The sequence below is a fragment of the Mytilus galloprovincialis genome, chromosome 7 (assembly GCF_965363235.1).
Source record: "Mytilus galloprovincialis chromosome 7, xbMytGall1.hap1.1, whole genome shotgun sequence".
Classification (NCBI taxonomy): domain Eukaryota; kingdom Metazoa; phylum Mollusca; class Bivalvia; order Mytilida; family Mytilidae; genus Mytilus; species Mytilus galloprovincialis.
The window spans coordinates 80,067,439-80,095,342 of record NC_134844.1 but is presented as its reverse complement, the minus strand read 5'-3'; the positions used below and the strand labels follow the sequence as shown (position 1 = coordinate 80,095,342).

The 27,904-nt window shown below is 32.2% G+C and overlaps 2 protein-coding genes across 2 annotated transcripts in view; one reads left to right on the top strand and one right to left on the bottom strand.

The window, feature by feature from the left end:
• LOC143083775 (CD9 antigen-like) lies at positions 1-27,266 on the bottom strand. Its single transcript, XM_076260093.1, has 8 exons — positions 26,858-27,266; positions 9,347-9,547; positions 8,223-8,297; positions 7,441-7,539; positions 5,199-5,288; positions 4,871-4,954; positions 3,640-3,701; positions 1-3,134 (listed from the first exon to the last, which is right to left on the bottom strand). Exons 1-7 carry the CDS (start codon positions 26,921-26,923, stop codon positions 3,642-3,644), a joined length of 675 nt encoding a protein of 224 aa, XP_076116208.1. The 5' UTR covers positions 26,924-27,266; the 3' UTR covers positions 1-3,134; positions 3,640-3,641.
• LOC143083771 (MAM and LDL-receptor class A domain-containing protein 1-like) overlaps positions 24,868-27,904 on the top strand; it is a 43,443-nt gene continuing 40,406 nt past the window's right edge. Inside the window, exon 1 of the mRNA XM_076260085.1 lies at positions 24,868-25,016. The gene's annotated coding sequence lies outside the window, so the exon portion shown is untranslated. The remainder of the gene's footprint in view (positions 25,017-27,904) is intronic.

The window sequence follows — 27,904 nt, the reverse complement described above, 5'->3', positions numbered from 1 at the left end:
TATATTACAACATCCTTTATTGCATTCAAAAAGCTTCCCAGGTTGGGATGATGAAAGTAACAATGACTGGTACACAAAATATGCAGATGACAAAATAAAATAAATAATGAATGAGTGCAGTCCAGTAAGCAGTAAGCTTGTTTTTCTGCATTTTGAAAAAAATATACATTATGTTTGCATAAGATAAAGTATTGAAATGTATAAAGTAAAAACAGTTGTAAAAAAATAATCAACTCACATATACAAGAGTTAAACAAGTAAAATTTTTAAAAAAATGGTACATATTTTCAAAAATTTGCAAAAGAAAGCAAGAAAAAGCTAAGAACAAACGCCTGACAGAAATTAGAACATTCCACATATTTTAAATCCTTTTATTTATTTGGATGTTGGTAGGCCTGAATTTGTCTTGTATCATATATTAGTTAATTAGTTTTAAATGCTTTTAATTTCTTTTTAATTATTATTTTCTAAAAGTGCATAATTCATTAGACTGTTCAAATACGAAAATCATTGTAAACCAATGTTAATTCAAATACGTATAACTTTTTTCAGTTTAATTTCATGTTGCCAATAATTTCCGACTTTTAGCAATACACAAAGCATGCAGAACAAAAATAAACAAAACCTCACAATATGAACATGATCAAAAGTAGATTGAATATGTTTCATAAATTAACCCAAAGACATTTTGTTTTGTATCGTAAAATCTGTCATGCATGCCCGTTAGGTGTGGCATAATCAAGACTCTACAAGTTGGTAAAAATGACCTAATTTCTTGTTTTTAGGCTATGAATGTGCTTCTTCTGACACTTAGTTACCAGTATTTATTCGACGAAAAATGCATTAACAAAGTTCATTTTCTTTTTGATATGTGATTTCTGGAATTTACAGACAAACACCCCCCAAAAAATAACTCAAAAATGTTTGTTTCAATAATTCTTCAGTTGAATGCTTTTAGTCTAAATTATAAAAAAACAACTATTATCCTGACTAATATTTTTTAAAGATAAATGTTTATTATGGAGTTGATTGCAATAGTTAATTAAGATGCACAAAAACTTATTTGAGTTATTATCTTCTCGTGTTAACCTTTTAGAAGAAAACTATGATATTTAATAGAGAGAGATGCGTTCAGAATGATAAATTATCATCATGACAATAACCCAAACTGCTTGGCATTTATAGCTCATTGACAAAATATTACCAGCTTAAGATCGACATATCCGTCTACATTGTTTTCCTACATTCTTGTGAAATTTAAACAGACTTAGAAAAATTTAAATACTCCAAAATACTGTTGATGTGAATTAACTGGAAATTAAAGTGTTATCTATAACAACCCTATCTCCAACCTGGGACATTATGCAGATATATCATAAAATATACTTAAAATCAGCTTTAAATAAAAACTAGTAGCATACTTTGTGTAACTGTACACACTTGAATATAAAACTCCAGAATTAAACATCTAAGATCAAAATTGACAAATGCAGTGAAAAAGGTTTATATATATAATTATCTATATCAATCCATATAATCTAGTTAGAGATCTTTTCTATGAATTTGTTGTGAATTTAAAAAAATAAGTTTACATGGTGATTAGCATCTTTTTGGAACTCTACAAATCATCTACATGCATTTGTACCATTTCAAGATATAAACATATACTCCGGTTCCTTAATACATAGTCATATACACTTTCTTTTAAGAGTCACAGTAACCTATTTTGAAGATGGGTATTGGTTAGCTTCACTTTAAGTCAAATAAGATTAATTTACTCATCCTTTTTTGAGTTTTCATAATCTTGCTTATAAGCATGAAGGTTTGAAAATTACATTTAAATTTGGTTATTAATAAGATAAAATGCTGCCATACTTCAAGAGGTATGAATTATAAGTGTTATTTATGTACATTTCAAATCAGTATACAATGAACATAACTATACACAACCTTTATATTAAAAAAATAAGTGTGTTTGGTTCCAATATTTTGTTGGTTTTAATTCTGTTATTAGTTTTTATCTGAATCTTTTGAATATTTATTCAAAAACGAATTATTTGAAAATAAGCATTTTGCATATCAAAAGTAGCAACTGCATGATTAAAGAAAGTCAAATTCCTAGTAGTCTAGGCATATTTTCGAAAATCAAAACCAAAACATGTTTTAACAACATCCTAACAAAAAAATATTCATCCAATGTTGAAATGCTATTTTAGTGTATAAAAAATAATTACCCACGGACTATGTAGATACTTAAATGGTTAGTCAAGTTCCAAGTATATATATCCAAAAGCAGTTGAACCGTTGTCTTAGTTATGTACATCAACTAGTGCTAAATATATATATATATATACAAAAAGTACAAAATATTATTGTACAAACGTAAAAAAAAACTGCTACATCATGTACATGTATACATATAAAATAAACGAAGCACTTACACATATTCATACAATTTTTACAGTGATACGATAAAAAATCTCATTCAACTAGAAATACTCAACAACATGAAACTGCCCTTTGATATTTCACATATTTTCATATACAGCAGAACGTTTGATAGACTGTAAAATGGCAAGAACTTTTCATATTGTTAACACCAACCAAAAAGATCGATAAAACGACAGATGTGAAAAACACGAATCAGTTTAAATCTATTTTCAAAATTCAGAGTAAAAACACAGTTTATACTAAAACCAGTGTCATTTTGAAACTGAAATATATCTCAATCAAACGATGACTGAGACATAAGCTAAACATTTCATCTGGTGTAGCTATGGTAATTGTATTCAAAATTTGATTTTTTTTTATATATTGACATTTCATCACCTTGAACAGGTTATTTTTCTGTATTACATATAAACTTAAACCCAAATAAGTTCTTTGTGTGAATAAAACAGATATACTAGAAAAATATATATTTTTTTAATTTCATACATGAAAGAATGAGATAAAGAAAAGTCTTGCCATTTTTACAACAAAAAAAAATTATTACCTGATTTTATAAAAGGTATGTATACATATAATCTACTTAAAACATTTATATTTCAAAAGGCAACAGTATTACAGCTAAACTTTTTTTCTGAATATTTCTGTCTTTCCTTTTTCTTTCTGGTTGGCTGTTGTTTTTTTAACTAAAACAAACGAAAAGATAATTTGAACGTATCATTTAAGAATACATTAGAAATCTCACTACACCCAAAGTGGCTTCATAGAAGTTGTTTTCAAAACTAGTAAAAGATTCCCGAAAATTTGAAGGTTTTAGATTGATACAATAATAATGAAAATCTGGATTACAAACTTAACATTATAAGAATATTTCCAAGAATTCCAGAATTGGTAAAGTGATGATATAAACATAAGAAAAGAAGCAAAATTTTAAAGGTACAAACAGAAATGTTAAATCTTCAGGATTATTTTCAGTGATATTTGATGACATGTAATATTGGACTACATGAGGGTAAAAATGTTCACCACTTTACATAAGGCTTAGTTAGGACTAACATACAAGACAATGATTTAAACTAAAAGGCAAAGTGCTTGTAAAAACTATGGCACCAATACAGTCAATGTGTTCTGTTGAGGTGAAGATTTCATGTCTAAAGAAATGAAGCTACCCAAAAAGACATGTATACCAACCTTTATGCGTGGATATCCCTGACAGCACAACACAGAATCATGGCAAACACCATTCCTAAGATCTGTAAATATACATAAAATGGAATGTTAAACATCAAATTGTAAAAAGACTTGTAGGGTAGCTTAAAAGTTGAGCAGGGAGTTTACAGGTCATATGAGTTTGCAGTAAGTTTGTTTTAATGTTGTGCAACTGCTCTGTAAGATTTATATCTCTTTAATGTTAAGTGCTACCTATCTTTTGAAAACAGATAATTTCACCTGTGAAAAAATGTTCTAATATCACTCCCCATACAACAACAATCGTTGCAAGACGTTGCATGTGACGTTTTATAGTCAAAATAAAACGAGATCCCCTAGAACGAGATCATAAAGTTCCTATTTTCTACTAAATTTACATTTAAAGATAATGAAATCAGGGTGTATGTATTAAAAAGAACCACTAACACATGAAGAGAACCATTAAAGACATGAACCTACAACCATAATAACTCACTCCTTCACAATTCACAAAGGACAGACATCTTATGAACTAAGAAACTGTTTTTCAAAGTCAAACAGGGGCCTTGGTGGCTGAGTTGTCTTATTAATCCAACTTCTGTATCATTAGCCTGTCAATATTTATGTTTCGAGTTCGAACACCACACATGGAATGTGTATCAACTCTAATCTTAATTGAGTCAGGTTCTCATTTTTTCTGTCGAATGTCGTAGTTCTCTCAAATCATTCTGGCTTCATCCAACCGTAAAAACTGACTGCCACGAAATGGCCAAAGGTGCTGAAAGTTATGTATACCACCAATCAATCCATCACAGTTAAACTGATCCCACATGAAATATGATCTCTTGTATGGGTAAAAGTAAACAGAATGTCCATATACCATTGTTGTTTCGAAAAAAATGATCCAGTAAATAATGGTAACAGTAGTATACCACTGTTCCATAAATCCATAAATCGATTGAAAGAAAACAAATATTGGTTACAACAATAAACCGAGTGAAACACATGAGCTATAACAGGAAAGTAATGAACCAACAGAAGCATTGAAGTGCTGAAACAAAAACAAACGTCAATGCAACATAAAAAGAAACATACTATTTAATAACAGCTGCCATATTCCGGACATTTTAAGAAAAAATATGGTGGACTGAACCTGGTTTAATTGCTAGCCAAACCTCTTGCTAAATGGTAATGTTATAAATCTAATGCAGTGATATCGGATAGAAATACCAACCAAAATAAGTGCTATTCCGAACAGTACACCTGCTACTACAACAAAATTCTTCTTTATCCATTCAGAAAATTTGGCAGTACAACCCTGTTAATAAATAAAGTAGTATTACTGAAAAACAATTATCAAATATGAAATTAAAATTTATTTCCTATATTATGCTAACGAAGTATTTATATTCTACACAAAAAAGAAGCAATAGATGCTTGCCTAAACAGAAGAATATATGGATGCCTTCTACAATGAAAATTAATAGAAACTTGTTATTTAATACTCTTTTATAAAAGAAATAAGAAAGGTCAAATATTTTCAACCAATTTCAAAAGCTTACCGTAGTATCAAATGTTTCTTCACAGATCATTGGATGAGCACATGATGTTGGTGAATAGTCTCTCAAATCGTCAGCTCCACAACATCGGAACTACAAAACAAAAATGTGCAATTTAATAAGCCATTTTGTGACAGTTTTATGGCATGTTTGTTTGAATTGTGATGTTTAAACTACTTTCTTTTATCTCCATGTCCCGGAATTGTCATCTGCTATTTAATATTCAGTCTATTTATATTTTCATAGTCTGCTAGGTGAACAATGGATACAGTTACACATCTTCTATCTGTGTATGTATGAGTGATTTATAAAATATCATTATAGCTTGTTATGGCAATATATGGTTGGGAGTAATAATATCTAATGTTTAACTTATAAATTTCTAACAGTATAGATCTACATAATTTGTATGACGTGTTATGTTCTTATCAACCTTAATTTCATACAATACTGATCAATACTAGAACACACCCGCGAAATCGCGGGCATTCAGAGCGTGGTTGAAAGTATGTAAAGTGTTGTAAGAAGATTTAATGACTTGAGAATTTCAGGAATAGGTACATGGGACAGGAAAATATCTTTTTTATCCCTTCTTCTTTATTCAAAAAATTCCCATTTTTTTTTTGTTTTCTATTAATTACAGTGTGAACATATATTTACTATATTATGAACATGCAAGTCAGGAGCCTGTAAATAGTGGTTGTTGTTTGTTAACGTGTTTCATATTTGTTTTTCGCTCATATTTTGAACATAAATAAAGCCGTTAGTTTTCCCGTTTGAATTGTTTTACACTGTACATAATTACGGGGCCTTTTATAGCTGATTATGTGGTATGGGCTTTGATCATTGTTGAAGGCCATACGGTGACCTGTAGTTGTTAATTTCTGTGTCATTTTTGTCTCTTGTGGAGAACTGTCTCTTTGACAATCCTACTACATCTTCTTTTTTTGTAATCAATGAAATTTTGTAAAAGATTTAATGAGTGGAGAATTTCAGAAAATGTATCAAAAGTCAAAGGTACCTTGGGACAGGACACATGTTTTCTAGCCCGGCATCTCCTTTTTTTCCCAAAATTCCCCCTTTTTATTTTCTATTAATTTTAATAACACATGGATAATTTTAACGCTTAAATGTATATTATGTACATTCATTACTATAAATTGCATATTTGTTTTTCGATAAGGCCTTTAGTTTTTTTACATTGTCATTTCATGCGGGCCTTTTTATGGCTGACTATGGGGTATGGGTTTTGCTCATTGTTGAGGGCCGTACGGTAACCTATAGTTGTTAATTTCTGTGTCATTTTTGTTTCTTGTGGAGAGCTGTCTTTTTGGCAAACATACCACGTGACATCTTCTTTTATTTATTGAAATCAATAAATTTTTGTAAAAGATTTAATGAATTTCAGAAAAGTATCTAAAGTCATAGGTACATTGGGACATGACAGTTGTTTTTCTAGCCTGGCTCCTCCCTTTTTCCCCAAAAATTCCCCTTTGGTTTCTAATTATTTTAATAACACATGGATAATTTTAGCGCTTATCTGTATAGTAATGTACATTCATTATTATAAATGGAGTGTATTTGTTTTTTACTTTCAATTCTCACTTTACTAATCGATCCACGGGCCAACGGTCATTGATATATTATACAGTCTATCAATTAATAAACTCTGTGACCGCTGTGGATAGTTAACCTGAAAATGATATCAAATAGAAAATACTCTTTATTCGTAGTAAATGTATGTTCAAAGTATAAAGAAAACGCAAACCGGAAGTCTAATCTGGCTTAAAATTTCGTCCAATGTCGGAATAATATCAGGACGCTTTTTTTCTCGTTTTTCTCCCAAAATAACTCAATCTGAATAATCATATGAATGGATGACAAATACGACTATGCCATGTACCTGTAGGACATAGAGGCATGATGCTTAATTTATTGTGGAAAGAAGAGAAGCGACACACAAAATGAGGTCTTATCGTTTAATAGTATAGATGTGTACATAAAAATTAACATGTAGTTTTTTACATAAGTTGATCGTTCATGTTCAGACTGTTATGATTATCATATTGTAGAGAATGTGCCAGTATTTGTTACGGCAAATAGTTATCTTAAAATCAAGTGACTTACATTTGACTTAAGACATTGTAAATTTCACATGACTTAAATTTTATGATAATGTTATGATGTATTGAACTATCGAAGCATTATGTTAACATTTTGAATAGGATGTTACGTCATAACTTACATTTTCCTGGATCACTTGCATGAAGTTTGTAGCTTCCTCATCGCCATCACAGGTGCCTTTAACCTTCTTCTTTAGAACTTCGGAGACTACATTTCGGAACTGTGGATATAAACAGGGTTTGAAAATAATGCATTATCATGTATGAACTGTTTAAACATGACGCAAAAGGCAATGTCACATACAAAATCATTAAAACCCTGTGAAGATAACTTATTTTTTGGTAATCATCCCAACCTCCAGCATGTCAAGTGATATTAAAAAAAAAACTTTGATAATTTTCAATGTGTTTCTCCCTTTTCAGTGATATCATAGAAAGACGAAAGATACTAAAGGAATTTTGAACCTCCTCTGTCGAAAACAAATTGATAACGAATTTTCCTTGTGACGGTAACATTTTGAAAATTGCTTTAGGTGAGTTTTCGCCTTTTGCCATAGCCGATCATTTTGTTTAATTATACCTATGGTATCTTCTCCTCTTTTATAATGTATATTTACAATTCTACACAGAATTCAGTCGTGGATGACCTCATAATGGCTAGATATATCATCATAGACATTCAATTTCATAACATAGTTCACAGATCATGTAAAAATAGGAACAAGTTAAATCAAATTCAAATAAACCATTTCTTCCAATATTAAAACAACCTTCAACATGGCGTGTTCATTTTTTTTAACAAAAAAAACATACGTTTTATTACATAAACTTTAATTATGAATTTATAAGTGGTGTGGTTTTTAAACTTATGCAAGCCAACATAAATGTATTCTATCAAGCTTACCCCGTCTTTGGCAACTATCATATAAATTCCTATTCCCAGTAGAGCACAGAATATGATAAATAGACAGGCGAAAAACTGAAAAATCAAATATAACGTAGATATTACTTTTAAGTCTAAAAAATATTTCAATATTAAGCACATTGTTTTATGGCATACATTTGACGTGGCTCAGTACTTGTACATCCCGTCGTTGCTTTATTGTGCTATGGTAATTTTTGTCTTTCATTTTTTCTTAAATGCTGTCTATATGACCTGTTTTGTTTCTTTGTTACAAATTTGTTTGTTTTTACACTGATTACGATTATGTTGAATGTTGTTCCCCTATTTTGACATCTTTAACCTATTATGTCTCTTTGTTTTGTTAACAGATCGTTGTCAATATAATGGAATTTTATGCGACTGTCATACAAGTGAGAGGTTAGCTATATAACCAGGTTTAATCGATCATAATAAAATGCCTGCACCAAGTCAGGAATATGTCAATTGTTATCAACTCGTTTGAACATGTTGAAGTGTTTGAGCTTTTGATTTTACAATTTGATAAGCGACTTTCCGTTTCGTATTTTCTTCGGAGTTCGGTGTTTTCCCGATCATTAGATCTATTTGCAATATAAGATCTGCTTATAAATAGATTGTATCTTAAAGGTCCATAAGAATTCTTATCGTGCTTTTGTTTAGTTAATACTTCAGATTAATACGTACATATGTGCTTCCCGGACATAAGATATATTAATTGTACAACCGAAAAGCTACGATTAAAACAAATAAATGCATTTAATACAGATGCTATATGATTCGTAAATTTATCTATACAATGGTGACTGTTGTGATATATTTTACTTGACTATCTCTCTTTGTTGTTACACGTGATTTCATTGTAGCCTAGGGTCAAAATATCATCTTTAAGATGAGCAAGACAGGATCCAAGGACAATATGTCTTGAGATCGATCAGATCTCTGTTGACTTAATCTTTCTTGCATTGTTTCATCGGCTGTTTTAAATTTTAACAAGTATTTTCTAGTTTAAATGTTTTCGATTTGGTATTTTCAATTTGGTAGTAGTGTTTTTGGGTTTTGCAAAGTAATGTCACTCATTATTGTTTCTCAGTTTTACAAATACTTACCAAAACTAACATTATCTGATTTTCCCTGATAGCTCCACAACATCCTAAAAAGCCTATCACCATTATTATAATGCCAACTACTATAACAACATAGGCTGCGGTATAAAGAAGGGAAAACTCGTCTACTCCGTCGGTGTACTTGTCAAACTCGTCATCAACTAAAATCCATATTCCAACTCCTAACATAGCACATCCTAGTAACTGGAAATTAAATCAAATTGTAAATAATAAACAGTATAAAGCTAATAGGCTAGTCCTTTGTCATACAATGATGACAATTGTGAATAATTAAAATTTGGATTTTAGAAAACGTCATACAACCAAAAAGGTTATGCCTATATGTATAAGTTTTCTTTACCCCCTTTCGTCCAGTCTAAGTGTATTTCACACGAAATATCATTACAAAGATACGGACCTGGAAATAGAAATTTGTCAGCTTAAGCCTTTATATAGTCATAACTCTGTGTGTTTTTTTTAGCAATGTATACTCCGTGAAAGCATGTTTTGGGAAAAGAACACTGCATGTTATATAGTATGAAAGGTTTTCCCCCACGAAGACTGGTAGTCAATTTACTTGTTTACATCGTGGATCTGTGGCTCACGTACACGTGTTGAGTATACTATATACTATATCATTTGTGAAAAATACTTTCATCGTGGACATAATATAAAACTTCAGCAATGACTGTTCTGCACTAGGATGGAAAAGATTATAAGATTGATCGCCTTGTTTGAAATTGTTTCCATTTTGTAATCTTTTCACTTCCGTTATCAGTTTGAAATCGACAACTTAGCATTTTAATGAATTAGGTTTTTTAAACAGTATTTTTAAATAGCTGATGTAGGTTGATAAATACGAATCGCATGCATAACTTGTTCATGATACTATATTATCATATGCTAAGTCAAAAAGGATTTTGCCAGATTATTTTGTACTTATATCACAATAAGCGAATTTTAGTCAATCAATCGGTATCGTGTAATTGAACGTTAGTGGTGGGAGATTGAATGGAATTTGATGGCTTCCTTAATGGTTAAGAGATGCAAGAGACCATAGGCATCAATGCCAACATCGTAAAAAAGCGTGATCACTTGAGTATGTAAAGAATAGTACAATCAAACACATGAAACAAACCAAAGTAAAATCATATACACTTGTGACAAAGAGGAAACAGAAGATCGGTTACGACATCAAAAACAAATAAGAGCTATGAACATGAAAGCGACAAGGTGTAGACTTATTTAAACTGTGATTTCGTCGCTGGGCTTCCAAAATGTTGTAAATTACAAATTTTTCAAGAAAAAAATATCTCACAAACAGGCTTCGAAAATTTTGACAAAATGCATGCTTCCAAACTGTAGTATGTGAACTTAAACATTTTTGTAAATAGCAGTGAAATAAAAACTTTGACATTTCTGGATTATCCGAGAACTTAAATTATTTTCACAGAAATAAATAAATGTACAATTATTTTATTCCCAAAACCATTATACAACCGTTTTCAATTTTTCATACAACTTTTGGAAGCAAACTTACAAACAACTGACATTGGCAATTTTGTAATATGTCTTATTTCAAACGTTTTGATTGGTCTAACTGTATGCTATTTTGTAATATCAAAGATTTCCTCCCGCCCAGATCATTGGTGTCAAAAAGCATTTTTAGCCAAAAAAGTCATATACAACATTTTGGAAGCCCATTCACCATTCATACTCTTAAAAGAAACCATCGCTTTAACAATCAGTGTTTACAATTGACTTTTTCATCAGCAAATTAATTAACATCATATTAACTTCATCATGTTCATTCTGATTAATTTACCATGTGATATCCATGTTGTCATAGTAACAGTAAATAATTAGACAGAAATATGGCAGACTGATATGTCGAAACAGTTGTTATCAGTTGTGTAAGAAGATAGTTATACCATGGAAGTATTATATCTTACTTCCATCATTATACACTAAGACATGTTCATGCTATAAATATCGAAAGATACATTCTGTCTAGAAAAAATCTTCTTGACGTTCAACTTTCACGCAAACTTTTAAAAAAATCGTCCGGTACTAGTATGTGGTTTAAAGTTTTTGTTACAATATGCTTAGTGGAGCAAACACCAACAAGCATTTACCATCTGAAAAATAAAAGGCAATGTGTTTTATACCGTTTCGGATTTTGTTTGTGCTTGCGTTGCTCGGTCCTGAGTTTTCTATAACGGTGGTGTTTTTGGGGACTTGTTGGTCTTCCGTCGTCTGTTTTTGTAGTGGAGTAAGTCTTACTTATAATAACGAGTTTCGAATGCATCTTTGGTTTCCATATTTATATCTTTTTGGGGGTATAGGTTACATGATATATACTCGGTTGTATAATCAAATGTACTAGAACACACCCGCGAAATCGCGGTCATTCAGAGCGTAGTTTAAAGTATGTAAAGTGTTGTTGGAAGAATTTTGTAAAATATTGAATGACTGGAGAATATCAGCAAAAGTATCATACTAGTAAGTCATAGGTCATTATTTCCAAAATTCCCAATTTTTGGTTTTCTATCAATTTCAATATGAACATACATTTAGTATGTTATGAACGATTTAAGTAAGGAGCCTGTAATTCAGTGGTTGTCGTTTGTTTATGTGTTACATATTCGTTTTTCGTTCATTTTTTGTGCATAAATAAGGCCGCTAGTTTTCTGGTGTGAATTGTTTTACATTGTCAGTTCGGGGCCTTTTAAAGCTGAGTATGGGGTATGGGCTTTGCTCGTTTTTGAAGGTCGTACGGTGACCTGTAGTTGTTAATTTCTGAGTCATATTGGTCTCTTGTGGAGAGTTGTCTCAACATGGCAATCATACCACATCTTCTTTGTTTTTTGTAAAAGATTTAATGACTGGAGAATTTTAGAAAAGGTATCAAAAGTTCACATGAATATTTATAGCGCTTATCTAGAGTTGTCTCAACATGGCAATCATACCACATCTTCTTTTTTTGTAATCAATGAATTTTGTAAAAGATTTAATGACTGGAGAATTTTAGAAAAGGTATCAAAAGTTCACATGAATATTTTTAGCGCTTATCTGTATATTATGAACATTCATTACAGTAACTATATAAATATAGTGTAGTAAGTTTACTAATCGATTCATGGTGGTCATTTGTATAGTATACACACGTTAGTATACCGACTCTCTCTCTATTTAATAAACTCTGTGACCGCCGTAGATAGTAAATTCTAAGTTTACTAATCGATCCATGGTGGTCATTGATATGGTATACAGGCTCTCTCTATTTAATAAACTCTGTGACCGCCGTAGATAGTAAACTTGAAAATGATAGCAGATAAAATTCTGAAAATACACTTTATTCTTTGTATATGTATGTTCAAAGTATACAGAAAAACGCAAACCGGAAGTCTAATCTGACTTAAAATTTCGTCCAATGACGGGACAATATCCGGATGCCTTTTTTCTCGTTTTTCTCCCAAAATAACTCAATCTGAATAATCATATGAATGGATGACAAATACGACTATGCACTGTACCTATAGGACACAGAGGCGTGTTGATTAATTTATTGTGGAAAGAAGAGAAGCGACACCCAAAATGAGGTCTTCTCGTTCAATAGTATAGATGATTGCATAGCAATGCTTGAGGGCACAAATAAATAGCCAATGTTATTTACAATCTTGAATATGTTGAACATATTGGCTTTTTAAAAACTGAATGAATTCCGACAATCTTATGACATGTCTATTGTCCAGAAATTTTCAATTTAAATAAATGCGGATAAACATGATAAAAGTATCTATCTATCTATCTATCTATCTATCTATCTATCTATCTATCTATCTATCTATCTATCTATCTATCTATCTATCTATCTATCTATCTATCATATTTTAACAAAATGTCTATGTACATATGTATGTTTAGTTCAGCATTATGTCTTAAGTATGTTATTCAACTGATTTGAATAAATTTTATCCCTATCATGCCTATCGAAAAACACATTCTAATCTTTCATGCTTGCATGGCCTAATTTATTATATCTTCTTACTTTATTTGGGCGTTTTAATACAAAAAATACTCTTATCAAAGTTAATAAAACACTATCTTAAAATGTTTCGATACACATGATAACATTTGTGCTTGATTCTAGGTCTCAAGGTTGTTTCATCATGTTATGATTTTTATAAACATGAAATAGTATATGTAAGTTGTTTTTATTTACAACTCTTTGACACAGCCGGGTCTGATGTTAAGGACACACGTTGTAGCTGGTATAAGAAAATCAATTACATGAATATAGAACGGGATTTTTCTACAATGATCGTTTCAGCCCCTGTGCTTTAATATATCTACAAGTTGTCGATCTTATTGCATATATGAGAGTACCAAGTAGAGACTATGGTTATGACTATAATGAACTCTTTATCTAACATGGTTGCATATACATATGTATACTCTGACTATGGAACACTAGATGTGTGCTTCTATAGGAATGGATTAAAGCTGTGTGGAAGCAGTAAAACAGTCCCTGTGTTTGTATGCCATTATATCTCAAGTTATATTTTGTAGCATGGAAGTTATATATGAAAGAGAGTCAATATGATACTTCCGTGGTTGTAGTAACGGTTTTAGCTTGTGAGCGAGTTGTCTTATTGGAAATCATCAAGTCTCCTAATTTTATATTGATAGAATGGTTAAATGCTCGTCTGATTATTATATTGTGCCATGAATAAGTAACCCAAATCCTTCCTTTCCAATTAAGCCTACATTTCTTTGTGCACTTTACATATCTAACTAAGCTCTTATGAATATGATGAAAAAGTTATTATAAAACAAATGATTCCAATAAGCTCTCGCAACAAACTAAATCCGATACAATAAACAATAATAAAGTTGTTAAAATTCTACAATCTATGTATAATTAATTTCGCAAGGCTTCATTGATCGCCTAACAACTCTGAGTCACAAATGCTTTTTATAGGAAGAAATGATTAAAATAGAACCACGGCAAGAAATTGGAATGATAAATATTGTCAATTGAGGCACAACTCGCATATTTATTATTGGACGTTGTAAAACAAATCTGTTAATCATGCTATGCTGATCAGTTCATAAATAATCTCGTCTTGTCCGATCTGCTTTTATTGAATGATGAAATTCATTTCGATAAAGCATGTTTTAAGCCATTGGCCCATATGGGCGTAAAGTGCTTTTCAATGAAGATAAAGAATCCAATGGCAAACATTTCGTGCATATTCGTTTCCTTAAAAAATAAAGATCCTTTAGCTTAATTTCTTACAGCAGTGGTATCATTTTTGTTCTTTTATTGAACATGTTGAATGCAGATCGAAAAGAAACCAGTGACAAATATTTCATGGATATTTATGACCAATCATATCAATTTAAAATGAGTCAAAATATCGTTAAAGATAGCAGTTGAACTCATCTAAAACGGGCATACATTATCATAAAGCTGGGAAAATAGGAACTTTTTTTCACTGGTCAAATTATGTACATAAATATCAATACACATTCATGTAAGCGTTGTGTGCATTCTTGTAAACAGTGCACATATTTCTATGCATCTTGATTGAAAATGTGTAAATCTCAGCCAATGATTCACTTCACTGGATTATACTAATGGTAGTACATCTATGTGACATCCTCTCTATTTATAAAGATTTTTGTTATGTTTGACTACACAAAAATCTTACACTTTATACCGAATTATCGCGTTATGCAAATAAGACCTTATTGAATATTTAAGTACTAATGCAGTGATACGTGTATGATATAAGATCGTAGGCGTGAAATATGAGGGTCTTCATCACTTTAATGTATAATTGCCATAAACGGACAAGGCTCCGTGTTGAAGGCCGTACTTTGACCTATAATGGTTTACTTTAACAAATTATGACTAGGACGGAAAGTTGTCTCATGGAACTCATATCGTATTTTCTTATAATTATTGATAAAAGAGAAAAAATTACTTTGTACTTTAAAAAATCAAGTTATTTTTGTAATTACGAGCTATTAAACGTACAGATGGCAAAAAGCAATCAACAAATGTTAAAGTACATATAGCGTGTGTAAGTCAGAGTAAACTGTATACCTAAAGTATTTGAGGGAAACCAAGAACCCAAATATTTTATATACGGGATATGACCACTTACATAATTGCTTTGTTAAAATTGCTAACACCAAACGCGTGAAAAGATATCTTTGTATTGTCCAATATGAATGATATATACATGTATGAAACCACGCATTGTGTTTTGTGATGTTTAACTATACCTCCGATAACGTTAACTATTTTATGTTTTTCTTACATATGATTGAAGGGAATATATGGAATAATATAGTACACATAAAACAGCTACGAAACAACACAAAATAAACGAGGCATAGTAGCCATGATTTTAAAACAATAAAAAATCACCCATATCGCCATAAATATAAAACTAGGACACACCCGCGAAATCGCGGGGAAATAGAGCGTATGTAAACTGTAAAAAAAATATACTGACTGAAGAATTTCAGGAGAGATATCAAAAGTCAAAGGTACTTAGGGACTGGGCACATTGTTTTGCCCTCCCCCTATTTTCTAGGACACACCCGCGAAATCGCGGGGAAATAGAGCGACTGTAAACTGTAAAAAAATATACTGACTGGAGAATTTCAGGAGAGATATCAAAAGTCAAAGGTACTTAGGGACTGGGTACATTTTTTGCCCTCCCCCTATTTTCTAGGACACACCCGCGAAATCGCGGGGAAATAGAGCGACTGTAAACTGTAAAAAAATATACTGACTGGAGAATTTCAGGAGAGATATCAAAAGTCAAAGGTACTTAGGGACTGGGCACATTTTTTGCCCTCCCCCTATTTTCTAAATACCGATTTTTATACCTTCTGTTTTTCTGTACTCTATGAACATGCATATATACTTTAATTACTATACAGAGAATTTCAGGAGAGGTATCAAAAGTCAAAGGTACTTAGGGACTGGGCACATTTTTTGCCCTCCCCCTATTTTCTAAATACCGATTTTTATACCTTCTGTTTTTCTGTACTCTATGAACATGCATATATACTTTAATTACTATACAGAGAATTTCAGGAGAGGTATCAAAAGTCAAAGGTACTTACATATATATATATATATACATCAGTGAACGCCCCCCCCCCCCCCCCCCCCCCAGATGACCATTGGAATTTATAGTAAATTATAACAAATACAGTTATTCATAGTAAATGTATGTATACAGAATTATATCCGTAGTGACCGCCGTTGATAGTAAACCATTGGCGGATCCCGGATGGGGGGGGGGGGGGTCGTTGAAAAATTTTTGTTGATTATATGGGGAATCACTGAAGCATGAGAGGAACGCCCACCCCACCCCTTTTAGGTCAGTCAGTGCCCCCTCCCTTATGAAAAGTTCTGGATCCGCCACTGTAAACTAATTGATAGTAAATAGCAAATATTCTTCATTTTCGTTTTCCTCCCAAAATAACCCAAACTGAAACACTTAAGCAAGTATGATAAATGCTAGAACTCAAAATGATAGCAGAAAGCAAATTTATATACTTTATTCATAGTCTTTGTATGTTCAAGGTACAGAAAAGGAATTTATAGTAAATTATAACAAATACAGTTATTCATAGTAAATGTATGTAAGTATGTACAGAAATATATCCGCAGTGACCGCCGTTGATTATAAACCATAGGCGGATCCCATGGGGGGGCCTGGAGGCCCTGCCCCCCATTTCGTTGAAAAATTTTGTTGATTATATGGGGAATCACTGAAGTATGAGAGAAAAGCCCACCCCACTCCTTTTAGGTCAGTCAGTGCCCCCCTCCCTTATGAAAATTTCTGGATCCGCCACTGTAAACTAATTGATAGTAAATAGCAAATATTCTTCATTTTCGTTTTCCTCCCAAAATAACCCAAACTGAAACACGTAAAGCAAGGATGATACATGCTAGAACTCAAAATGACAGCAGAAAGCAAATGTATATACTTTATTCATAGTCTTTGTATGTTCAAAGTACAAAAAAACACAAACCGGAAGTCTAATCTGACTTAAAGTTTTGTCCAATGACGGGATTCATTCTTTTTCGTTTTTATCCCAAAATAACCCCAACTGATGGACGACAAATGCGACTATACATGTTACCTATAGGACACAGAGATATGATGATTAATTTATTGTGGAAGGAGGAGAAGCGACACCCAAAATGAGGTCTTCTCGTTTAAAAGTATAGAAATAGAGTTATTATTCTGTGAAATTATAGTCTGACCGGTAGGACAATCTTTACAATCAATTTTATATAAAAGGGGGATATTTATGTTGTCAATATTGCGTAGCCTAAAGCCTGGGAGAAACATCAACATATTTTATGTAATATCTATTTTGATGTCTGATAACAATATTATCCTGTATATTTACTTATTACATAATATCATACCGAGATAATCATAATAAATCTGACAGATCAATCATATTTCTCATCTTAAGGATAGATGATTGTTTGTAATATAAGATAACATTAATGTCATAAAAGAGTTTTAGGACAATAATCTACAGGAAAACGTATATACTGTTAAGAGTATGTTCCGTTTGAAATATTATTGGATACTTTGTACAACATTTACAATCTGACAATAACTTTCTTTCCTCATTTGATTAATTTCGAAACACTAATGTACATCGGCAATATCAAGGTCTTTCCACTACATTAGGAAAGACCTTATTGTTTTTCTATATCTATATTTAAAATTGTTCGATAATTTTTAACCCAGTATTTGTCTATATAATTTGGAAGCTTGGAATTATGTCCAACTTGTTTCACAGGATTTACAAGATCGACAGGCATATATATAGATAATCAGATTAACTGTAAATGATTCTTGTAACGTTGAAACAAACGTGGATTTAAAGATCTTTAAAGACACTAAGGACATACTGTAGTGTCCTTATCATACTGTAGTGTCAAGAAGCAGGTTAATCTATAAAAATTTAAGTATATTTAATAACAAATTTCCTATATCAGTAGTGGTAGGAAACTGCAAGCTTAAGACCTAAATGAGCTGACCTGAATTTCGTATACGAGGGTTTGGATGGGGTTAAATGATTAGAGAATAATGCCCTTAAAAAATGAAGATTAGAGAATAACGGGCAAAAAAAATAAAGATTAGAGAAATGCGTGGTCTAAAAATATAATGAATATTGAATGATTAATAAAAGAAAACGCTAAAAATTAACTGCTAACAGAATTTTCCCTTCTTAAAATTTAAAGAAAATTATCAAAATTAGCATTGTAAAAATATGATTAAAGTGAAAACAAACTTGGTAAACCTTTTTTGGTTTCGTGATAGCAGACTATAGGATTCAGTCAATTTGAACTGGTTTCCGATACTTCAACTCGGACTTTTAATTCAGTGGCGGATCCAGAGGGGGCGTAGAGGGCGAATAAAACATCTTTTAGTCATTTTGAAATTCAAATTACAGAAACACATTGCGTAGGCTGAGGATGACAATCGTGACACCTTCAAAGCGACACAGGATTTAGCAAGAACATATTGACTTCTATTTCGCTATTCCACCAAACAGAAAGTAATGCTCTATAGACTATTACACTCTCAAGAAAAAAAAGTTCCACAGCAATAGTATCTAACTACGGAAACATGTTTAACCCCAAACGCCCCAGCCTATTTTAAAATAATATAGCTGAATAATGATCCCCAGTCAGCATAAGCTCTATATAGATTTAAAGTCGTAAGTACGAACCATTTGATTTGAGGAGACAGTCTTAGATATTTGAGAGAAAAAAAATTAACTCTGATTTTTGCCTTAAACAAAAATTCTAGACGCAAAACAAAAATCTTGTCCATATTTTTGCTATTAGAAACGAAAATTCCCAACAGAATTATTTAGCATTAAATGAACATGATGAATAAAAGCGGGCATATTTTTTTGTGGCAGGGGTTTTCATGTCTGACCGGAATGTCTGTTTCGCCGAACTGATATATAGAATACTTTTTTCAAGACCAGACTGCAACCTGCCTGCTGGGTGTGGCCTTTATGTCTTCATTTGTCGGCCGGCATTTATAAATTCGTTGTCATTTCAGACTCATTCTTAGCCTTTGATTGATTTGGAACCCTTTATTTCCCTTAATGTTGTTGAGTGAAACATATCAACCAAACATTTCAGGGCCGTAACTACCTATGAGGCAGGGGAGGCAACTGCCTCCCCTGAATTTTCTACAACAAATTTTTTTTTTTAAATAATAAAATGAAATATTGACAATATGTACACGAAGAACTTGAATTTATGATATAAGCAACCTAAGTTTACAGTTTTAACAGTGTTCTCATGATACGTGATATATGTCATTTTCCGGATTTTTGATCGATAGTGAACCGTTTCAGTATTTGTTTTATTTTATTTTTTCGTGTGGCCTTCCGTCTGTTATTCAGTATTCGTACTAGAACACATATATGAAACTTTGCTTTCGACAATTTTGAATAAAACTTAACTATTCACATTTATTTAGGGGCTCAATTAAGCAGAGGAAGTTCCCTTTGTATTGTGAATCGGCTGAATCAGCTGTTGGATCATTTTTTTAACGTCTCCCGATCGTACGAGAACATTTTGATCAATGCCTTAGTAGTTAAACACTCCCATTCGTTGTAGCAGGGACTTTCTATACTAAGTATATACTAGTATAGAAACTTTCAAAGTCCTTGGTTGTAGTTATATACATGTCTGTTCAGCTTTCAACAATATTGAAATTCAAGGTCCTCGATAAAAAAGATATCTTGCGTTCTATGATATCGCTTTATATGGGTTTTTTTTAACTTACCAGTTTGATTTCTAACAAAAATATCTTTAAATACAGATGATAATTGTTTGCATAAAAATTACTTCCAGGTTCCAGCAATACTGATGTTTCTTAAAGTAAGGAAATCGAAGGAAAACGGGTCATTTTAGCCACTGATTTTATTGAGAAAAAATTCTGCGGTCACAATGTATTTAATGTTGATTCTTCAGGGCCGTAACTACCTATGAGGCAGGGGAGGCAACTGCCTCCCCTGAATTTTCTACACCAAAATTGTTTGAAGTAAAAAAATAAAATATTGACAATATGAACACGAAGAACTTGAATTTATATTATAAACAACACAAGTTAACAGTTTTAACAGTGTTATCATGATACGTGCTATGTCTGTCATTTTTCGGATTTTTGATCAAAAGTAAACCGTTTCAGTATTTGTTTCATTTTTTTTTTCGTGTGGCCGTCCGTCTGTTATTCAGTATTGAGGGGGTCAGTATTCCAGAATCCGTATGAGAACACATATGAAACTTTGCTTTCGATAATTTTGAATAAAAACTTAACTATTCACATTTATTTTGGGGCTCAATTATTTAAGCAGAGGAGGTTCCTTTTGTATTATGAATCTTTTAAGATATCGGAAATTCGTTACCGGCTGAATCAGCTGTTGGATCCTTTTTTAAAGTTTTCCGATCGTACGAGAACATTATGGTCAATGCCTTAGTAGGTAAATACTCCCATTCGTTGTAGCAGGGACTTTCTATACTAAGTATATACTAGACTAGTATAGAAAGTCCCTGTTTAATGTTATATACATGTCTGTTCAGCTTTCAACAATATTTGAAATTCATTATCCTTGATAAAAAAAAAAATATCTTGTGTTTTATAATCTTGCTTTATATGTTTTTTGAACTTACCAGTTTCTAAAAAAATATCTTTAAATACAGAAAATACAGATAATAATTGTTTGCATGAGAATTGCTCCAAGGATCCAGCAAAACTGATCTTTCTTAAAGTAAGGAAATCGAAGGAAAACGGGTAATTTTAGCCATATCATTTGAGAAAAAAATCCACGGTCACAATGTATTTAATGTTAACAATTATAGGTCAGAGTACAGCCTTCAAGACGGAGCTAGCCTTGACTGATCACGAACAGCAATCTCTGCTTGTTTTTGCATAAAAGTTGCTTCCAAGTTCAAGCAATACTGATGTTTCTTAAAGTAAGGAAATCGAAGGGAAACGGGTAATTTTTAGCCAATGACTGAGAGAAAAAGATCGGCGGTATCAAAGGAGGCTCAATCGGCGGTCCCCAAACCCCTGCCTCCCCTGAATTCGAAACCTAGTTACGGCCCTGCATTTAGATAAAAATTGCTTCTTTGTCTTTCTTAACTCTTGTCGGTCGTATTTCAAATTCAATCGAATAGCCCAGCGTATATCTTGTTAACAACAAGAACTCTGTGAGTTTATTCTAACTTAACTTACAACAAACGTGCGAGAATTTTCCATGCCTATGTTTTACTGACAAATCACACATTAAATGTATCAGTACATAGCTCTTGGATCCAAAGGGAGATACAGCATCTAAAATGTCCAACCCTTACACCTTACCAGCAACTACAAAATATGCATGCCCCACACCAGGAACCGTTTAAAAAGTGCATATTTCACTTATTTAATGTTTTTAGTCCTAAAAAGGGGCCAAAACAAAATTTCGCCTCGCTCCGCTCGGCGATCTTTAGAAACTACGACCCCTCTTTCAATAAACCTGAATCCGGCCCTGTTTAGGTATCAGACCACCAATTACTCCCTCCAATTTAGAACGTATAGTAGTCCTACTTTGACACAAAATAGTGCTTTTGATGTCATTGTTTACTTAAACTAACCAACAAATTTGCAGAAATGAAACTTTTGGTGAAAGGGAAATATATTTAGACCATTTTGAGCCAAAATTCACTTGTCTATGAGTTTGCATTAAAAATTCAGGATTAATGCGCTACATAGTACACTAATTTAAGATTTCCAGAAAACCGGGAGTTATTTTGGTAGTACCTGTCTTTTCAAAATCAGAAATTTGTTACAAGACTTTAAACATTGGTTGAAAATTGGCATGTAGGAAGGTGATACATGTACAATTCAGGATATACCTGGTTTCCTTGAAGTTAAACTTAAGATAAAATATTTAGAAAGCTGTGAAAATTGCAAAATTTGGTTGAACAGATAGGGATTTTTAATTGGTGGTCTGACACCTTTATAGCTGACTATGCGGTTGGCTTTTATTCATTGTTAAATGCCGTAAAGTGACCTATAGTTGTTAATTTATGTGTCATTTGGTTTCTTTGAAGAGTTGTCTCATTGGCAATTACACCACATCTTCTTATATGTAGTCAAAATCACTGGAAAGAACTGATGAGAATTTGGACTTGTTACTTCAAAGAACTAGCCACAGGCACTTGTTTCTATCCATAGGAAGGTCGACTATCCATATAAATAAATCTATGCCTATGGATAGAAACAAGTGCCTGTGGAACTAGCACTTTATTCATGCAGAACAATACACATCAACACGTCATTGTTGAGAAACAAATGAAAGCCTTGCTGTTGTTTGGAAATCACCGTTCTCATTCATTTAAAAGAATGTTTTTTTACTTTTTTTTTAAAGATTAAAGAAAATTGGGGAAAAAATTAGAGAATAATGCATAAAAAATCACTTTTAAAGAATAGACTTATTTTTTGAAGATTAGAGAAAAAAGGGGTGAAAATTAAATGTTTACAGAATAAACCCCCCCCCCCCCCCCCCCCCCATTCAGACCCTCGTATACGGACAATAGATCATAAACCTTTACCTTTTTATTACTGATTGCGCCATCATAAAAAGCAGACAGCCGATTTAAATTTCGAAGTTGTATGACTCCATTTATATACAAGTCCGCACTAAACTACCCTATAAATTTAGCTTTATCTTAATGCCTTTTATATTGAGTTAAATTCCCCATTGTAAGACTCCGACAAAATTTTGTTACAACATTATACGGTTCAGTAAATCTACATAATAAAAATCTACACAACCTGTTTTAAAATATTCAATACCTCAATCGATATCGTAGTAGTTCTACAATCATGCACACTTAAATCAATTAATTCATTACTATAGCAGTTACTATGAGATTTTTATCAGGAAGATGGAGACATCAAATACATCCGGGACCCTGTCCCTGTTATCAATCGTGTGTTGTACGTCTTCTTTGATATCGTTCCAAGCTGATAGAACAAATGTACTATAATGAGCAATACTTTATTGTATTTGCCAGCATCTTGTTTGAGTCATTCCAGTTGGGAACACGCAGAGGGGAGGAGCGTAGATAGTTAACAACTCAATATAGCAATACAAGGGTATTGGATATGTAAAGGTTTTAAATGCATGAAATGTCATGCAAAGTTAACCCTTCTATGTATAAAGAAAGACGAGAAAGCAACACAACTATGTTTATTCCAAAAGTAAAGCTGTGCGACACATTTTTACAGACGAAAGCGAAGGACAGACTTAAGCACAAATATTGCATTAACCTTAAATTGGGCAGTTGGTATTAAAAAAAAAAAACACCTTTAAAACTCTATATAACAACTAAATTTACAAAAATATGGCTTTGCCCATATCATATCACAAGCATATCTTTAAGGCCACAGGTAGCAGAAGGAAGTGTTTTCTTTTACCGTACAGGAATAGAGCCTGGTTAGGAAAGATCCGGGGTGAGAGATGAATGTGTCTTAAACAAAGCTGTAGATAATTTATGCACTAGTTTTTTTTACAAATATTTCTTAATATACATTTGCTAGAAAGGGTCGTGGTCCTTTGTTTACGGCCAGATGGGAAATATCATACCAAGTTTAGTAGCATTGATCGGCTATGAAATAAGTCATGTAACCAGTAAGATTTTCACCAATGCTGTTTTCAAAATGTCCTTGTGTTTTCAATGGACCTATCATCTTTAATGTTTTCATTTTATTTCTTGTTCATTTTCTAACGAGACAAGGTCCGTTGTCACCTTACATCAAAATTTCAGACCAAAATAACAATGTACGCCTTTGCATTCTTGGTCAATTGTGTTTTTTTTTTTATTATTAACTTTAATGAGATCTATACAATGCATACGTCTCTATATCAACATTTCGGAAGTTAGTACTTAGCTGTGGAATAATATGCGAAAAAATATATCTAACAGCCTAAGAATGTACTTGAGTTAAGTTATTTAAACTAAGAAGCCAAGCATTAAGGTGAAATACATACACAATCCTTTCTGTGTATGCATTTTGAATTGGTTGTTAGAATTTAAGATTCTCCTTCAATCTTATTGAAATATATAGATCTCTGTAGTATAACGAAATCAGAGAGATCGGTGTAGTATCTATAATACTAAAATTACGAGGTCCAATTTGTCAGCCGTCATCACGTAAAAACGACGAATCACAGAATTCAACTTTATATATAACTAATATAGTACAAAGGTGTAGATTAAAAATTACACCACTCCAGGACCTTTTGTTTTCCACGTAATTAATATTGCCAATAATTAAGAAGTTCCGGGTCGAGTCCGCTACCGATACCAATAGTATATTCACCTGTTACCTATTACCTTATCTGTACGTTCCGCATCTGACAGGAGCACCACCAAAAGTTGTATTCAGGATTAATATGCTATATACACGGGTCGTAACCACAGGGTTGACACTACTAAATTGTCAAATTGTTACCTATTGTAGTATTTTAATCAGTAAGACTTTCTAAGATAACAATACGAATACTGAAAATCTGGACTAAAAATAAGGCGTATACTGAGGTACGTACAGTTTTCAATTTGTTAATGGGCATGACGTAAAACAGCGAAGCAAAGAATTCAACTTTATTTATAACTAATATAGGACAATGCTGTTGATTAAAAAATACTCCATTCCAGGACCTTTTGTTTTCCAAATAATTAATATTATTGTTTCAGTTCGACGGGCTCAAACAGAAAGACTTGAAAGCACAGAAAAACTGTGTATCTTATAATCGGCATGACTTTATCAGATGACAATACTAATACTAAAATAAGGCTTGCGCATAGTTATATACTTTAATTCAGTCATGGACCCGTGATATCACGGGTGTGTTCTAGTATATATATAGCGTAGTTTAGCGAAATCAGAGATCTATATTTGAATTAGATTGGATTCTCCTAAACATTCATTACTGTAATGTTTACTGCTTGAGTGTTCAATATCTAGTCAGTGCCAAATATTACATGCTTTCATATTCACAACAAATAACCGAGCTCTTTCGCCAAACCTAAGAGGTACGTCTTACAGTCTAAGTGAAGAAGAAAATTTGGAAAGCCAACAAGCTACACGTATCTATATATTGTGTTACAAATGCAATTTGCAGAAGCATATGAACATGATTGCGTTATTGATAATATCATCACGTAAAGCCAAATTGAGACCCCTCTTCACAACTTATGCATGGGTCAGCCTAAAAGTACAGACATGACAGATAAGCAGATTATAGACAGATAATTGAAGGAAAAAACACCATTTCCTATTTTTGCTGAACAAAGTAATTTGCACATAAAGATGAATAAACCGATTACGACAAAATTCTGACATAATTGCCTAGATATAATTTCTGACAAAAGGAACTCGCCCTTATCGCCTGAAACAAGATACTGACACAGAGATGTCGGAATGTATTTACATCAAAAGAACATACTAATATGCTCCAGGAAATCTTATTAAAAATGTATACACATTAAATATATATACATATACCATACGTACCGATGTTCTCATACAATGCCATTGTATGAGAACATACTTCTGTACGTGCAAATGGTATACATTACTGCAAGATGTTTTATCTTATTTAAGCCATTAAAACAATCAATTCAAAAAATCCTTCAACTATCCATTCCAGAGAGTAAAAGTTATCATTTTAATAGAGTACAGAAATTAAATAAAAAGCTTTTATTTTTTGGATTATAAAAGTGTATACGTGTAAGCTAACAATTACGAAGAATAAAACCCCACTGTTAAGTATTCATGATATTGCACATCAATATATTTTGTTATTATCCTGCTTATTGTTCAAACGACTTTTAATGTTTATTTATGAATAACCGATTAAATGGATGGTCTACACCCATTTAAACTTTTAACACTAACACGCAAAGAATTTTCGCAGAGGCGTAAAGATTTACGTTATCGCCAATTTATCAATCAATTTAAAGATTAAAGTATATATATACGTGCTGTAGTTCTGAGCGTTTATTATTTACTCAGGACCTCCCGTCTAGAGCCTGAAACGCATTCTATGTGTATTCGTGCAGGATTCCAATCTATTTATAAAGCCAGAAAATAATCAATGACTCGGCCGATCAATATACAAGCGATATCTTCATGAACAATTTCCCGCCATGGTTTTCCAATGAAAATGGCGAATGTAGGTCATATTTGTTTTGATATTAAACTGGCTATGCCATTTTTTTCTTTTGTTCTAACCTGAAATAGATTTATAAATAAATATCACAAAATAACGTTATAAAGAATAATGCAAACAAATTTTTAAAGGGCATGCATTTAAAATGATATGCCAGGTTTCTTTCCAGCTTCCAGTGTATTAGAAATATAACGTATGTATACATACCCAAAATAAAAAGTTAAATCCAAACATTAAATATTTAATGCACGTATGACAACTTCCGAGCGGCATGATTGCAAATTTAGTCTAAAATCCTAAAAAATGGATAGAATAACACACACTAACTCCTTGAAAATATATCCCAGCTACCTGTGTAACACGATCAAGCGAAACGTTCTCGCGTCAATAACTACGGGGATTCAGAGCCATAACACTGGTGCAGATCTGCGGTCAACAAATACACACCGACGCAAATGCTTGTTAAATGTTATCATAAATAATTATGGCAAAATTATAATAGTGAAGTGAACTAATAGCTTATGAATTATGCAGATCTAATCTCGGCAATGTTACACTTATGATTCAAATTTAGAATTTATGTGTACAGTTGTATAGGCGATACAAATCTAATACATATTCTCATGAGGGTCTTTAATCTTTCAAATATATCTGTTATTGTTATTAATCGTCTTGTTAATATATGAATATATATAGTACATGTACATAATCACACAAAACTACATGTACATGGATTATGTACTAAAATGACGTAACCTAGGCGTATCAAATGTCTTTACCTTACATGGAAGGAATGAATTAAAGGTGATCTAATTATAGTGAAAATGTAAGTGTCTATTGTCCACTAACAATAGATTTGAAGAAAGTGAAAAACAGACAGAAGAACATTTCATAGTCAATTTAAATACGATATATTGACTAATATATTATGTTCAACAACAGCGACAAATGTTTCAGGCATAATCGGACATACGACGGTTTGATATTCACGAATACTATTCTTCATACGTATCTAATTTTAATAAGATTGTCTACCTTCATACAAAATTAAACAATGCTATAATGCTACATGGTACTTGTTGCTTTTGGACCCTCTATTCCCTTGGGAACAAATATTGTCACAGTGAATCCAGATCTAGAAGATGTAATGTTTCAGAATATATTTTCCGTTTGGGTCGCATCTATTCGACCACCCTTGCACTAGATTGATTTTAACGTTCTATCTCTCGAGGCAACAGTCCTATCTCTCGAGGC

What these genes read in the sequence shown, in the direction of transcription:
- LOC143083775 (XM_076260093.1), bottom strand. Translation starts at nt 26,923, where the DNA reads ATGCCGCTCGGAAGTTGTCATACGTGCATTAAATATTTAATGTTTGGA. An exon ending in ATCAGATAATGTTAGTTTTG is followed by an intron (nt 8,298 to 9,346) that starts GTAAGTATTTGT and finishes TTGATTTTTCAG; the next exon opens with TTTTTCGCCTGTCTATTTAT. An exon ending in AAGAAACATTTGATACTACG is followed by an intron (nt 4,955 to 5,198) that starts GTAAGCTTTTGA and finishes ATTTATTAACAG; the next exon opens with GGTTGTACTGCCAAATTTTC.